Consider the following 15,438-nt stretch of genomic DNA (forward strand, 5'->3'; position numbering starts at 1 on the left):
CAGTAGCGGCCAGAGGACTGGACAGACTTGTCAGTAGTTGTTGGTGACAGGACTGGGTCAGACAGGTCGACGACCAGTGGGGTCAGACATGTTGATGACCACTGGGGACAGGACTGGGTCAGGCAGAGTGAGGACTGCTTGAACTTGGCAGGGACCTCACAAGGCTGAGTAGAATCATTGGTAGTTGATGGGGACAGGACTGGGTCATACAGGTCGGCAACCTAGGCTGAGCAACAGACTCGCGGCTGGTGTCTTACAGGTGTTGGTTACTGGGCTGAGGAACAGACTGGTGACTGGTGGATGCTGGTTACTGGGCTGCGTAACAGACTGGTCGCTGATGTCTGATGGGTGTTGGCCACTGGAATGAGGGCCACAGGGAACAGGACAGGCTCGTCGATGGCCACAGGGAACAGGACAGGCTGTGTGGTGACTGCCATGGTCAGGAGCACATGTAGCCTGGAACACTGGAAGCAACAGGGGAACGGCCTCTGTTGCCGTGAGTGCTGACAGCATCTGGGATCGAGTGCCTTAGTCTGCTTCCTTCTCCATACGGTCGGCAACACTGCAGTGGGAACAGCCGCCGCCTCCTGGTGGTCGGCAGCGGGAACAGCCGCCGCCTACTGGCAGGCAGCCACAGACTCAGGTGTGGAGCTCTGTTTCTTCCTTCTGCGAGTGATGGGGCATCGCTATCCTCGGGCTGGAATGAAGAAAAAACCTTCCAAGACACAGGCTGGGATAAAATAATCCCACTTTAAAGCCAACTTTATGGTCTTGGTAAGACTCTCTTCACCCCCAACAGGAATGCAAGACTTGATGGGCTCAACCAGGCCTGCCACAAAGAGATCAATGAGGTATTCCTGGTTTAAGCCCAAACCCGAGGCCAATGCTAGAAATTCAAGCGCATACTCCCTCACCGACAAGTTCCCCTGACAGAGATCAAATATGCTCTGGGGGGATGCAATCCTGAAGATGCACAATGGAATGAGGTTTAACCTAACAAATTCCTGCTGGGTCCAATCTTGGTTCGTTCTGTCTCGGTATGCTTAGCAGGAAGAAGGACCCAGCATAGGAATGAGTGAAAAATAAAATAACAATAGAAAACAAACAGAAAACACAAAATTCACAGAGGAGAGAAAACAAACCAAAACTAGAATAGACAAAGCACTTAGACTGACCACGAACAAAAAAACAAACTTGCTAACAAAACAAATCAACAAACACAAGAGGAAAGAGGCCACAATATATAGAGGAACATATATGAGGGACAGGTGCAGACAATCAACATGACAAGTACTAAACAAGGGGGCATGGCAGGAGGAAAAAAGCAGGCAGGGAAAGTAGAGCACATGGCAGACAGAAAAAACAACAGAGCCATGCGCTCAAACACAAGACAGACACAAACACATTTACAGATAACAGAAAGGAGAGGGCTGTCAGACTGAGTTTGTGACAGTGCAGGTGCGGATTCGTCTGCAGATTTCTCAGAAATGGTGCTGCAGTAAATGTGGCTGTTTAAAGGGATATTTGACCGAAAAATGTAATTCTGTCATCATTTACTCACCCTAATGTCATCCCAAACCTGTATGACTTTCTTCTGTGCAATGCAAATGAAGATATTTTTTTGGTAATCCATAAGCATAAAAGTAATCCATCCAACTTGAGTAGTTTAATACATTTCTTCTAAAGAGATACAATCAGTTTTGGGTGAGAAACAGAGCTAAATAGAACTCCTTTTTCACTATAAATCTTGCCATTAAAGTCTTTGGTGCGATCATGTTTTGAAGCTCTATTACATTTCCTCGTGCTTGACGCATGCGCAAAGTGCTGTACATATGCTCTGTGTATGTGTCTTCTGTGTCTACGGTTTTGGTGAGAAACAACCTGAAATGTTATTTTCCAGTAAAAGTTTTAACTGCAGGCTTGGCTTACATTTTGGGCATGTATCATATGCTTTCAGAAGACTTGGAATGTGGCACACAGGTCCCATGGACTACTTCTATGATACTTTTGGGTCATTTTATAAGCTTTAAAAGTGAGTCACTATGAACTGCTACTGTATTGAAATCAGTGAATGGGACATCCTTTAAAATTCATGCTTTTGTTCAGCAGAAGAAAGAAAGCCATACGAGTTGAAACCGCATGAGGGTGTGTAAATCATTCCAGAAATTTTGTGTGAACTGTCCCTTTAAAAGAAAGCTGAGATCGCTTTGAAAGCTTGAAGATGCCTTAACTAAAGGAAAGCTTATAGCTGTGACAAATATTTAGACCATTTCGTCTTCAGTGACATCTTGTAAAAATACAGTCTTGATGACAACATGAAAAAATATTTATTCTGCACCATGCTTTAGAAAGCCTAATAAACTTTTGCACTTGTTTATGGAGAAGCCGGTTTTACAAATTACAAAATGAGAATGGTTTGATATTCATTAAGAGTGGCTGACAGAGTCCATTTAAGTGAATATTCTGTACAGATTTGGAACCACAGGAGGTTTGATGGAAAATGAACATGATTCTAAATATGTTTTCTCTCATATTAGAGGATCAATCCACTCTTATGACCACATGGAGGGATAAGCTGAATATTCTTGGCCCTCTCGCAAAGAGCTTTCAGTGGCCTTGAAAATGTTCTCTTGTTGGCAGATGAATCAAAGTGCTGCCATTCCTTGATGTACTGCAAAATATTTATCAAACGAGACAATGCAAGGAGTGGCACAAATCATAAATATTAAGTAATCTAAAAATTCTAACACAAAACACATTTTAGAGAAAGGGCATCACAGGGCCTCTCCATAAAATGATGCTGAATTCGGGGAATAGAAACATCGAAAAAATTGTGGAAACCATCTGGCAATATAAACCATACATCCGGTCTTTTGCAGTATGTTGCATGTTGATCATTTTTGTACTGTGTCAGTAGGTGACCTTAGATAAAAGACAAGCATTTGGGATGGGGCCCCTCCTATATTAGTGGCCCTCAGAGGCTGCTCTCTATGCCTATTCTGCTGAAGATTCAGAATTATAAGTACAGATACACTGTGTGGTCAATCTGAATTTTGAAGGATGTGAGCCCTTTAATGTGTTTTGTATTAGTGTGTAAAAGGACAGTTCACCCGAAAATGAAAATTATCTTATTTTACTCTCCCTCATGTTGTTCCAAACTTACTGGAAGATTTTAGGCAGACTGACAGCCTCAGCCACCATTGATTTTCATTGCATCTTTTTTTGCCAAACAATTAAAGTAAATGGTGACTAAGGCTGTCAGTCCCTATCATTCTGCCTAACATCACCCCAAGTACGTAGAATACCAAAGTTCGTCCCCCTCACTTTTTCATTGGGCGAATGCGTTGACGTTGTGTATTTCGTACAGCAAATGTGTATATGTCTGTAGCTGGTGAGTTTGTAAAGAAACGTCTCGGGTTACATGTGTAACCCTTGTTCCCTGAAAAAAGCGGAACGAGATGCTGCGCTGCTAAGCGCTACGGGGAACAACTCTAGCTGTGAACTGAGCTGAAATAGTGTGTGTAACACGTCAGTGAACATTGACCGGAATTTATAGCCTCGGCTGATGTAATCATTAGATGCACCTGCGGCCAGGCTATAAATGGATACGTCACCAGGTGTCGTCAGATACTTCTTTTTGAAGAGCAGTCCTGGGACGTCCCAGTGCGGCAAAGCAGCGCAGCATCTCGTTCCGCTTTTTTCAGGGAAGAAGTGTTACACATGTAACCCGAGACGTTCCCTTTACAAAAAGCTTCACTTTGATGATGCGCTGCTAAGCGCTACGGGGAACGCAATACCCACACCGCCGCACTTGGGGCTGTCCAGACCCCTACGGTTGTGCAGTGTACTCACAAAAACGCGAGAGGTCTCAGACATGAGCTTGAGATGTCGACTCAAGGGCATAAGAGCCCGGAGTAGCATAAACATCTAAACCATTCAATTTTGATGAATGTGTGCGGAGAGGACCAGCCTGCCGTATCACAAACTTGCTCAGGCATGAGCTGAGATGTCGACTCAAGGGCATAAGAGCCCGGAGTAGCAAAGCATCAACCCATAAAGTTCGATGAATGTGTGCGAAGAGAACCCTATTGCAACACAAATTGTCATAAAAACTGATGAATGTGAGCGGAGAGGACCAGCCTGCCGCATCACAAACTTGTTCAGGCATGAGCTGAGATGTCGACTCAAGGGCATAAGAGTCCGGAGTAGCAAAGCATCTAACCCATAAAGTTCGATGAATGTGTGCGAAGAGAACCCTATCGCAACACAAACTTGTCATAATAACTGATGAATGTGAGCGGAGAGGACCAGCCTGCTGCATCACAAACTTGTTCAGGTATGAGCTGAGATGTCGACTCAAGGGCATAAGAGCCCGAGTGCAGAACATCCAAACTAAAAAAGTCCAATGAATGTGTGCGGAGAGGACAACCTGCCACATCACAAACTTGTTTAGGCATGGGCTGAGATGTCGACTCAAGGACATAAGAGTCCGGAGTAGCAAAGCATCTAACCCATAAAGTTCGATGAATGTGTGCGAAGAGAACCCTATCGCAACACAAACTTGTCATAAAAACTGATGAATGTGAGCGGAGAGGACCAGCCTGCCGCATCACAAACTTGCCCAGACATGAGCTTGAGATGTCGACTCAAGGGCATAAGAGCCCGGAGTAGCATAAACATCTAAACCATTCAATTTTGATGAATGTGTGCAGAGAGGACCAGTCTGCCTTAAAACTTCCTAAACTCATCAGCTTCACAGGCACGTAGTCACTTAAACACATTAGCTTCACAAACACAACAGATTAAATGCAACACCTTCAGGAGCACCATGGCCTTCCTTGTGCCAGACCCTCTCTCTCCTCTGCTGGTGGCGTGGCTGCTTATATGCCACTCTCCCTATGCTCACTGGAATTAGAAACAGGTGTTAAACATAAGGTGCAAGTGCCCTTACAGATTTCTCTCTCTCCGGACGGACGCTTGACCACACCCCCGCTGCCACATATCCCCACTCAGGCCAGGGAGACATCCGGCCTGTGTACCACTCCCCACCTATTTCTGGAATGGAAGTCTGCGACAGCCATCTGCACTCCTGGTCTGTGGACCACCTTGAACTTAAATGGCTGAAGAGCCAGATACCAATGGGTGATCCGCACGTTGGTATCTTTCATGTGGTGGCACCATTGGAGTGGGGCATGGTCCGAGCAGAGGGTGAAGGCACGCCCCAACAGGTAGTACCAGAGAGTGAGGACCGCCCATTTGATGGCGAGACATTCCTTTTCTACTGTGCTGTACTTAGTCTCCCTCAGCGAGAGCTTGCGGCTAATGTACAGCACCGGGTGCTCCTCCCCCTCCACCACCTGTGGGAGTATGGCCCCCAGCCCTCTTTCTAAAGCGTCCGTCTGCAAGACAAAAGGGAGAGAGAAATTAGGTGAATGTAAAAGCAGCCCCATGCAAAGTGCGGCTTTAACCTGCGTGAATGCCTGTTGACACTGCTCCATCCACTGGACCGGGTTTGGAGCTCCCTTTTTTGTGTTTCGGATGTCACGGGCTGGTGACATCCAAACAATTAAGTACGAATCTCCTATTATAGCCAGCCAGCCCCAGGAACTGTCTCACCCCCTCATTTCTCTCGCAGGGGACCTTGATCAGTGGAAGGGAGCGCAATGGCGATTTTGTGGTGGCCAGTGGATTCACCAGCTGACATTCGTGGCATGCCGCACACCATTTGCGGACATCACCGGCAAGTCCCAGCCAATGAAAACGGGTTATTAGGGAGTTCAGAGTTTTTCTTTCTCCTAGATGATCCACCATGGGATTATAATGAGCCACCAGGAACACCATTTCCCGACAGCTCCACGGTATTAAAAGCTGGGTTGTATCTTCCTTTGTTTGAGCATCCTGTGTCACTCTGTACAATAGCTCATTTAAAACTGAGAAATAAGGATATGAAAGTGTGACATTTGGCTGGAGTTGTTGACCATTGATCACTCTCACTTGGTCAAAGGCGTGCTTGAGGGTTTCGTCTCGCGACTGCTCCAAGGGGAAGTCCCCTATGGGAAATCCCCAGAGGATGGGAGGGGCTGCAGCCTTTCCCCCACTCACGCCATCCTGACGTGGAGCTGATGAAGACGGCCCGACTCCACCACCCCTGCCAGAGCATTGCACATTTTACATCTCATCGCTTTTGCTACAATTGTTATAACTCTTGAATGGAATCAGATATTGTCACCAACTTTGGTACACATATGTATGGGGTCATTCTAAGGACACATGTGAACCTTTTGGTTTTCTTGTTATTGTTGTTAATATTAATAGCAGTGGTAGGTCTATCAGGCTGCGTTTAGACTTCAATCCTGTTGCACAGATCCAATATTTTGATAAAAATAAGCTTTTTTTGTCCAGATTTTTACACAAACTTCAGACATAACTGAATGTGTTTCTAACAATACCTCACCAAGACAGGCATTTTTAAATGTATTTTATCTGTCTGTGAGTGCTATCACAACACACACTCACAAAAATAAGCCATCTGTCAGAGCATGTGTGGGCGGCGAGTTTCCAAAACGGTGAATGACAGGGAAAGGATTATTTAAATTCACGAGGAAATTCAGTAGTACTCATCACGAAAGTGCTACTAGATTGTAACCCTACCCCTAATCGTAACCATAACCAATCCGGTAGAGTCTTTTCCTGCCATCCTACGTTTAGGAAATCCACCTGCATGGGAGCCAAAATGAGGAAATGAAAAGTGATCTTTAAGAATTATTTATTTTAGTAGTTTCTCTCTCTTCTCCCTTTATCGTTTGACATGTTAATGAGATCGACCAGTGGTTGTCATGCGATCGACCCCAATCATAACTCAGTTTTGACTAAATGTGATTGTTGTTGAACAATAACTACTATTGAAATGTATATCTTTTATAGCCTACGTATGATTGTCTTGCACTTAATATTCTGTCCCCTCACTTTTTAAATGATTGCTACGCCCCTGCATCTGTGTTCCATGAAAGAAAAAAAGGTAATACAGGTCTGGATTAACATGAGGATTAGTAAATGATTACAGAATTTTCAATTTTGGGTGAACTATTCTGTACACACAGGAGACCCTTCTCTCTAATGCAAATTTCATTTTAAAACAAATAGAGTACAGAAGTGAGTAGCAGACCCCCACCTTTTACTCTATAATTGTTCTTAATGGTGACGTTTATAATTTGCCAAACCAGTTTAATGTGTCTTTGGGCAGATTCCAAAAATATTGTTAATGTATATATATTTTTTATTTATTTTTTATTTTAAGTGTTCTGACATATCTTCTGGCTGAACCAATGGCATTCATTTGAAAATGCAGGTGTGAATTAAAATTATCACCAGATTGAAGCCTAAACTGTGTTCCAATTGGGCTGGATGTCAATATTTATAGTAAATTCTTTATGGATTTTGATCTGTTTCATCATACTGCTTCAGAAGATGTGGATTAAAAAAATCTAATTTTATAGATAATTTTTATGATGCCTTTATTTCCAAAATTTTGGACCCCATTGACTTACTTTGCGTGAACAAAAATGGCTCATGAATTCTTCAAAATATCTTTGTTTCGCAGAAGACAGAAAGTCTTACAAGTTTGGTATGGCTTTTTTGGGGAAAACCTTTCAGTATTAAAAAAAGAAATAAAAAGAAACTCTTAAGCATGAAACATACTGGACGCAAAAACATGTTGCATTCTTAGCATTACCGCATGGGGCAGTATAGAAGACATTATTGTGAACTGTCCACTTCTACAGTAATGGTGGAGCAACAGTTTTTAGAGAATATTGCTGAGCAAGTAAGTTAAAGTGAATATATTGTATTTACATTTACATTTACATTTATTCATTTGGCAGACGCTTTTATCTAAAGCGACTTACAAAAGAGGAAAAACATCAGCGAATCATCTTAGGGAGACAGTGGTACAAAAAGTGCCATATTACAAAGTTTCACTATCATCAGAATAGTATACAAAACAGATTTAAGTGCAACAAGAAATGTAAATATTTTCTTTTCTTTTTTTTTTCTTTTTTTTTTGTGACCGATTAAGTGCTTTTGGAAAAGATGTGTTTTCAGCCGTTTTTTGAAGATAGAGAGTGAGTTAGCTTCCTGGATTGAGTTGGGAAGGTCATTCCACCACCATGGTATTATGAAACTGAAAGTCCTGGAAAGTGTTTTGGTACCTCTTTGTTTTGGTACGACAAGGAGACGTTCCTTAGCTGACTGCAGGCTTCTGGTGGGAACGTAGCTCTGCATAAATGTTTTTAGGTATGCTGGAGCAGACCCAGTGACTGTTTTGTATGCCAGCATCAGGGCCTTGAATTTACTAAGTGCATGAACTGGCAGCCAGTGGAGAGAGACAAAAAGTGGTGTAACATGTGCTCTCTTAGGTTCATTAAAGACCAGACGTGCTGCTGCATTCTGGATCATTTGGAGAGGTCTAATAGCACATGCAGGAAGGCCTGCAATGAGAGCGTTGCAGTAGTCCAGTCTAGTTATGACAAGGGACTGAACGAGCAGTTGTGTGGCATATACAGAGAGGAAGGGTCTTATCTTCCTGATATTGTAGAGTGTAAATCTACAGTATAAATCTATAAATCTATTTATAGCAACTTAACTGAATAATAACACATCCAGTTTTGTGGCACAAACTTTTCAAGGTAACTCTATTACCTCTATAACAAGGTTTGTTACCACCACAGTAATGCAAGTATGCATGTTATTTTATATATGTATACCTGTATTGAAGTACTCTTCATACAATGTTTATTTTGAACAACAAAAGGAAATTTGTTGTGTGGCTAACAACCATGTTTGAAAATTCATCACTTTTATGCACACCGTAAAGGTTAAGTGGCCTCTAGACACGTGTGACAGCATATCCCTGTGGGCAGAGGTTAAATTGGGCCGGAGCGCACCGGAGCGCAGCTCCGCCTCCTCAGGTCCACAACACACCCTGCCGGAGCTCAGCTCCGTCTCCTTCAGCACCAAATATTGTTATTCCACTTAAATTATTTTTCATCTCCTGACTCCTGGCAAATACATGGCATATGAGACTGAATAATTAGCAAGACTACACAGAGACACCCAGGCTACATGGAATTATCAGACGTCATAAATGCATTAATCGCTGGTTCAGCACCCCGCCCACAACCATCAAGGGGAAACTGTCACTATTCTAAGACAGCGACGTTACCATGGAATCCCGCTAACGGCTAGAGCGATCGAATATAAAAATAGCATGTAGCTAGAACATGTTATATAACTAAAGCATGTTAGTTTACATGTTAAATGAACTACTAAATGAAGAATAACATAAGCTGCGTGAGCATTTAAAGTAATATATTGATTTTTAACAGTTTGCATATACTGTAGGTGCACGACAGTGAGGCCAGACTGCTCCTGTTTGTACTTATATGAGCCCATTATTATCCCATTTGTTACCTAATATTTATACACATATTACACAGAAGGAAAGGCTCCTCATTACCATGGTTAGGTCAGTGTGCTAGTCTTAAATAATAGTAATAATAATAATAATAAATGAATGTATTTATGAAAAATAAATAGCTGAAACACATCTTGAAACTTTAAACTGCCACTGTTGATGTCTAATAAATTTTAACTTTAGATTATTTCATTTGAAACTGAAATATTTTGTCAAAATATAACAGTTCCTTTTACTGTAAAATCCTGAAACAAATTTGTAAAGGTGATGTGTGTAATTATTAATATTTTTAACTATTTTGGTAAAGGGGCCACATCGGGTTTTAAGTAGTGCATGGGGGGGCCACATTGTAATGCTTTTGAGATACAATGTTCTGCATTGATTTGGTTTTTGTAACTTTTAAGGCCAGAAATAGTTGTGTACTCAATTTTCTGAAGTGTATCTGTGACTAATGGGAATATTCTGCAATTGCCTAAAGTACTGTATTGCGCTACAAAGATAGATACTTTTCTATCAGGCATTAGGCTACAAACCTCAATAAAGGTGGAGATTATAATTTTTTTTCCAACTCTACTTCCCTGTTAATTTGTTATTCAGTTTTACTAATAATAAAAAAAAACTTTATAGAACGTTTAATGTTTCTCGCAAAGCGGGTGAGTTTACTCTTTTTTTTTTCTTTACCCGTTTACATGCTAAAAGTGGCATGATGCGGGTCTCCTCAATGGTTTTTCAACACTCAACAGAATAACACAGGCTGCATGAATATGATAAATAATTACTGCAAGAGTTACATTTACATACAGGTGTGAAGGGACTTCAACGTTTCTAAATTGTACAAATAAAAAATACATTTACATATTCATCTCTGGCTTGCAATATTTTCAAACGTGTTCCTTTCATACATTTTACGAGGGTGAAATCCGTTGCCTGCCTGTTAACATTCAAGATAAAAAATGATAATAAAATAAGTGAATTGTAAAGTATTTGTCTTTGTTTGAATAACTACTCAACCCTACCTTACACATTAATACTGGAAAAAGAGCCCCTTTGGTGTAAAAACCCTAAGTCATTTTACGGCGGGATTTTGAATGATGACCATTCACGGTAAATAAGGGCTCCCCCTCCCTACAAAAGCCAATTTAACTACTGCTTGTGGGCCAGCGCCAAGTGTGTGGCGGCAGATTGCTGCAACATGAGAGAGAGACCAGCACTTGAATTTAATACCATCATAATGTTGGGTTTGTTTAGTGCTGCTAGCAAGAAGGATCCAATATCGACACATGTCATTGCATCATCCATCAACCCAGCTTCAAAAGTTTAGCTTTTCAGAAGTTGTAGACCACCTCCTGTCTTTTTGATGCTGCTGGTATAGAGTCCATCAGTAGCAAATCTGAGATCACTTTTAAGATCATATGATGGTTAATGTTAAGGTTTGGATGGGAGAAGTTGGTTCTGGAGAGTAATGAGAGGCAGTTTAGATCTATTCTCTCAAAGTTTATAACAAATTATCTGTTTGTAAAAGGAGAGATGCTTTATATCACTTATTCACAGTAAAGTCCACAATATTGTCTGTCAATAAGGATGCCAAATACACTTAATCAGTCAAATTTATTACCGTGTTTTAATATGGAAAAATAACTAAGATCCTGACTTGCATCCAAATTTTCTAACTGTTTAAATAAAGTAAAAAAATATATATTATGTTACTCCTAAATATTTCAATGGTGACATGTGAAACCTTTTTTTATTACATTTAAAAAAAAAAAAAAAAAGTATTTTATGGATGCATATACTGTATGTACAGTTTGCCACTGTATGCCATATGTTTTTAAGGCAGTACGAAAAATCGTGTGCGTTAATGCCATTTATTTCATGAATTTGAATCAAACTAGTTTAGTTATCTTTTTGTGCTCTAGCAACATATTGCTTCTAATTGTGACAAAAGAGTTGCAAAGATACATAATCAATGGTGTAGCTCACAGCTGTTTCCTAAGTAGCCTTTAAACACAGCTGCTGCTGCACCCAAAACCCCCCAATCCCCCTCCCACCCTCCCTTCTCTCTCTTTCTGACTCGTCCTCCACACATGTTTTTAATTTTCTGTTCACTTTCAAAAGCTGTCACCTTAACAACAGACTGTAAAATAAGTCCCTGTTCCCTCATGAGCTTTGAACCCCCAAAACCGCCCAGAGCTGGGTGCTGGTTTGCCCTGCTTTGTAGTGTACGGAATTAATGCTCTCAGAATGACTGTTTGAAAATGTTTTATTAAGATTTGGGAAGCCCTTGGCTCCAGTTGGGAACAGTGGGACTATTGTCCCTCTACCAGTGTAGAGGCCGCTGTTCGCGAGTTCAGCTGTTAGTTGTATGTATGTGTGTTTCTTAACTTGAAACTTCTTGCAGAGGGGATGGAGGTGACTTTTTTACCAACTCTCTCTCTTTCTCTCTTGATTTTTTTGAATCAGCTGAGGCAGCATTTTGTTGTGTTGAGGGAAAACATGTGGTTTTTGTTAGTAGAGACTGGGTGTCAGGCACAATGATATGCACTGGGGGTTAAACAGATATGGGATGGGTAATGGGACAGTGAGATTGAAGATCCTGTAAAACAGGATGGAAATCAAGGGAGAAACAAACTGCTATTGTGATAGACAACCTTCTCTGTTGAAAAGACCAGCATTACTGGTTACCAGCATATGTTGTGTTTTTGATGTTGGTTCTCATTGTGGGATCCTGATGTGCTGGTGGTAACTAGTGTGTGTGTTGGGGGGGGGCAAGAGACAGATAAAGAGGGTGAGGCGCCAGGCCTCGTTGAGGCATTTATTGGAAATAATAAACATAAAAATGTATGGTAAATATTGAAGGGGAAAGGTGTCCAAAATAAAGGGGTATCTGGTACCCTTGCAGTGAATGAGGCTATATGTAGGCAGGCAGAGTGTTTATGGGATGGCCTTTGGTGGCCTGTCTTCCCAAGCCTGTGCCGTGTGGAGGGGAAGGCTGCCTGGCTGTAGGGCAGTCGGCCGCGACGCATGCTGTCATCCCTGGCGATGCATCAAACTCATGCCGGGATCTCAGGGGAGTCCTTGTCTGGTGGCACATCTAACTAAGCTGGTGCGCTCCCCACTCTACTCTTGGACCTGCAAGGGTGCCAGTATGTGCACACAAGGAGATAGATTCCCCCTTCCCCAACCAAGGCACGCTCTGCGTTTTAATTGCAGAGGCGATGAGGCCCCATTCACAACTGTATTATAACTTTAATGTTCCTTGTACACATATAAAACATAATTTGTTATTTGCAGACATGCATTTTTTTAAATCAATCAAAGAGTCACCAAATTTTAGGAAAAAATTTGAAAAAATGTAAACAAACAGGCTCACGGCAAACTTTTCAATAAGTCAATACACCCTAACATTCTGGTTTTACCCACAAATTTAAGCCATGTTGCCATGCTGTTCTTTAGATTAATGCAGTAAAATGATTGGGTAAAATGAATGATAGGCTACATCAATATTTTAGGCTTGTGGTCTTGTCACCATTTCCTTTAAGATACTTTTAAGAATATTTAAGCACATTTTTAAATTCACTAGTTCATTTTTAATGGTCCAATGTAACAAGTGAATTTTTAAATATATCCATGTCAATTACTATGAGTTTAAAAAGGTTGCATGCATCGTAATTATAAGTGACCAATAAGATGGCTTTAATGTGTTTTTTTAATCAGTATCTGCACATTCCTTATTGAGTGCGCTTGGTGTGGGCCTCTTATTAGAGAATACAGTTGCTAATATTAAGCTCAATTCTCTCTTATTGAGCACACGTGTGCCTCTTCCTTGTGATTGGTGTGTGTTTAAATATTTTATTGATAAGTGTTTTTTTATAAAGAGGATGTTGTGTTTGTTATCTTCCCTGTAAACTATTTAGTGCTTCTCTTGCATTTCATTTGCAGGATCAATTCTGCAGCATTGTTCTCTCTCTCCTGGTTAGTTGCTTTTTATTCTTGCACCTGTACCCAACAGTACCAATATGAATCTGTATATATTAGTCGCTTCATTGTTTGTTTTGCCAAACATGTTGCACTACATTTGTCTTGTTTCTGCATTGTACAGTGCAAAAAATGTAATTAAAGACGATTGAAAAAAAAAAAAACTCATTACAAATCATTTAAGTGTGTTCTGTATGTTGTTTGAGAAATGAAAACCAGACAGAGGTATACATACAAAAATACATATTGACACGGGCACTGGCACAGTAATCACTGTACACTGTGGTTACTGCTATGACAGCCAGATGAGATAAAACATCGAGTCAACATTGTCAGTCGGTTCCTTTGGGACCAAAGTGTTGACCACGATGTGTATTGTACTGTCTGGTAAAGTTGCACAAGGTGCCATGGCTTTTACCAAGATCTCACTGGAATCATATCATACAGTCTGACAAGCAACAAATGCAAAGGACTGTAAAAATCATTCAATATGCACCCTGCTTGAGCAATTTGTATGTTGGCTTCTTATATACTGGCATCCTTGCAGATCCAGGAGTAGAGGGCAGGTTAACAGCTTAGTTAGATACACCATCGAACCTGGACTCCCCCGGGACCCTGGCACGAGTTAGATGCATCGCCAGGGATGACAGCACACGTCGTGGCCGTCTGCCATACTGCCGTGCCGCCTTCCCTTTCACACCGCATGGCCTTGGGAAGACAGGCCGCCAAAGAAGCCACCAAAAACCATAAACACTGTGGCACTATTAAAACATTCCTCTGTTAGTTGGAATTGCCTGTCCAGCCTGACACAGCAACATTAACTTGACCAGTGGTGTACGTCTGGCACAGGACAATCTGTTTGCACAACTAATAGAAGTTTTCTTGAATCTGTTTAAAAACGCTGTTTATTTTCAGAGTTCCACTTGGTAATGCAGCAGTAACACAATTAATTTAGACAAACCATAGAAAATATGCACACAACACACACATCATGCACCAATGTTTTGTTTATTGACTAATAATCTCAAATTCTGTGGACTGTAAATGTTACTAAATTATGCTAAGACCAATAATGAAACACTCATAATAAAAGGCGGTCAGCTAATGTTGCAAATGTTTGCATTTGTATTTACAGCTGGAGCAGATGCTGTTGCAGCAGTCAGGAGATTCAGACCAGCAGAGTGTATCTGGTGCAGAGCAAGGCTGGCTGAGAGAAGAAAGCAGATCATATAGACTGAAACTGCAAGCCTATCAGGAGAGCCAACACAGACAGGCCCAGCTGGTGCAGAAACTACAGGCCAAGGTCCCCCTTTTAGATATGATCACAAGACAGAGAAAATATTACTTTCCCTGCTGAAAGGACCAGCTAAGACAATCATGAAGTTCCATGCTGTGGACCAGCATAGCCTTGTTGTTTCCCAGCACAAAATGCTAGTCAACCAGCATGGATTTCTGATGAAGCTTGTTGATGAAGGGAGGATTGCTGGTTAAGCTAGTTAAGAAGTCTAGTAGCAGGCAACCATTCCAGCATTTAAAACACAACATATGCTGGTGACCAGCAATGCTGGTATATTAAACAGGGTTGGGGAAAATATTTTGAAAATCAGGGGCATTTAAACCATAAGAGGAATTGCCGTAGTTGGAACTGTGCTTGATCTTAAAATAATAAAAGTGTGTGTCTGTTTCCACAGTTGCTCCAGTATAAGAAGAGGTGTGGAAATTTAGAGCAGCAGGTGTTGGAGAAAACCTCTGAGTCTGAGAAACTGAGGCTCTCGGTATGTCCCTCTGGAGACCTTTGCAGAGTTTACTGAAGAAGGAACACATCACTACCTCACACAGCAATTTCACACAAACAACACATAAACAGCACAGTTGGAGCTCTTTGATTTAAAGAAATCTATCTGCTCATGTGACTGTTGTTGTTTATTGTCAAGTGTTGCATGGTGTTGAACTGTACTGTATGTTGGTGTGTTGGGAGTAAACCTATCTCT

The 15,438-nt window shown here is 41.4% G+C and overlaps 1 protein-coding gene across 1 annotated transcript in view; it reads left to right on the forward strand.

Annotated features, from left to right (window-relative positions):
• LOC127653610 (rootletin-like) overlaps window positions 1-15,438 on the forward strand; it is a 97,825-nt gene that overhangs the window by 22,114 nt on the left and 60,273 nt on the right. Inside the window, exons 4-5 of the mRNA XM_052140345.1 lie at window positions 14,583-14,750; window positions 15,139-15,222. Coding sequence (XP_051996305.1) covers window positions 14,583-14,750; window positions 15,139-15,222 — 252 coding nt within the window. The remainder of the gene's footprint in view (window positions 1-14,582; window positions 14,751-15,138; window positions 15,223-15,438) is intronic.

The sequence above is a fragment of the Xyrauchen texanus genome, chromosome 13 (genome assembly GCF_025860055.1).
Source record: "Xyrauchen texanus isolate HMW12.3.18 chromosome 13, RBS_HiC_50CHRs, whole genome shotgun sequence".
NCBI classification, from domain to species: Eukaryota; Metazoa; Chordata; class Actinopteri; order Cypriniformes; family Catostomidae; genus Xyrauchen; species Xyrauchen texanus.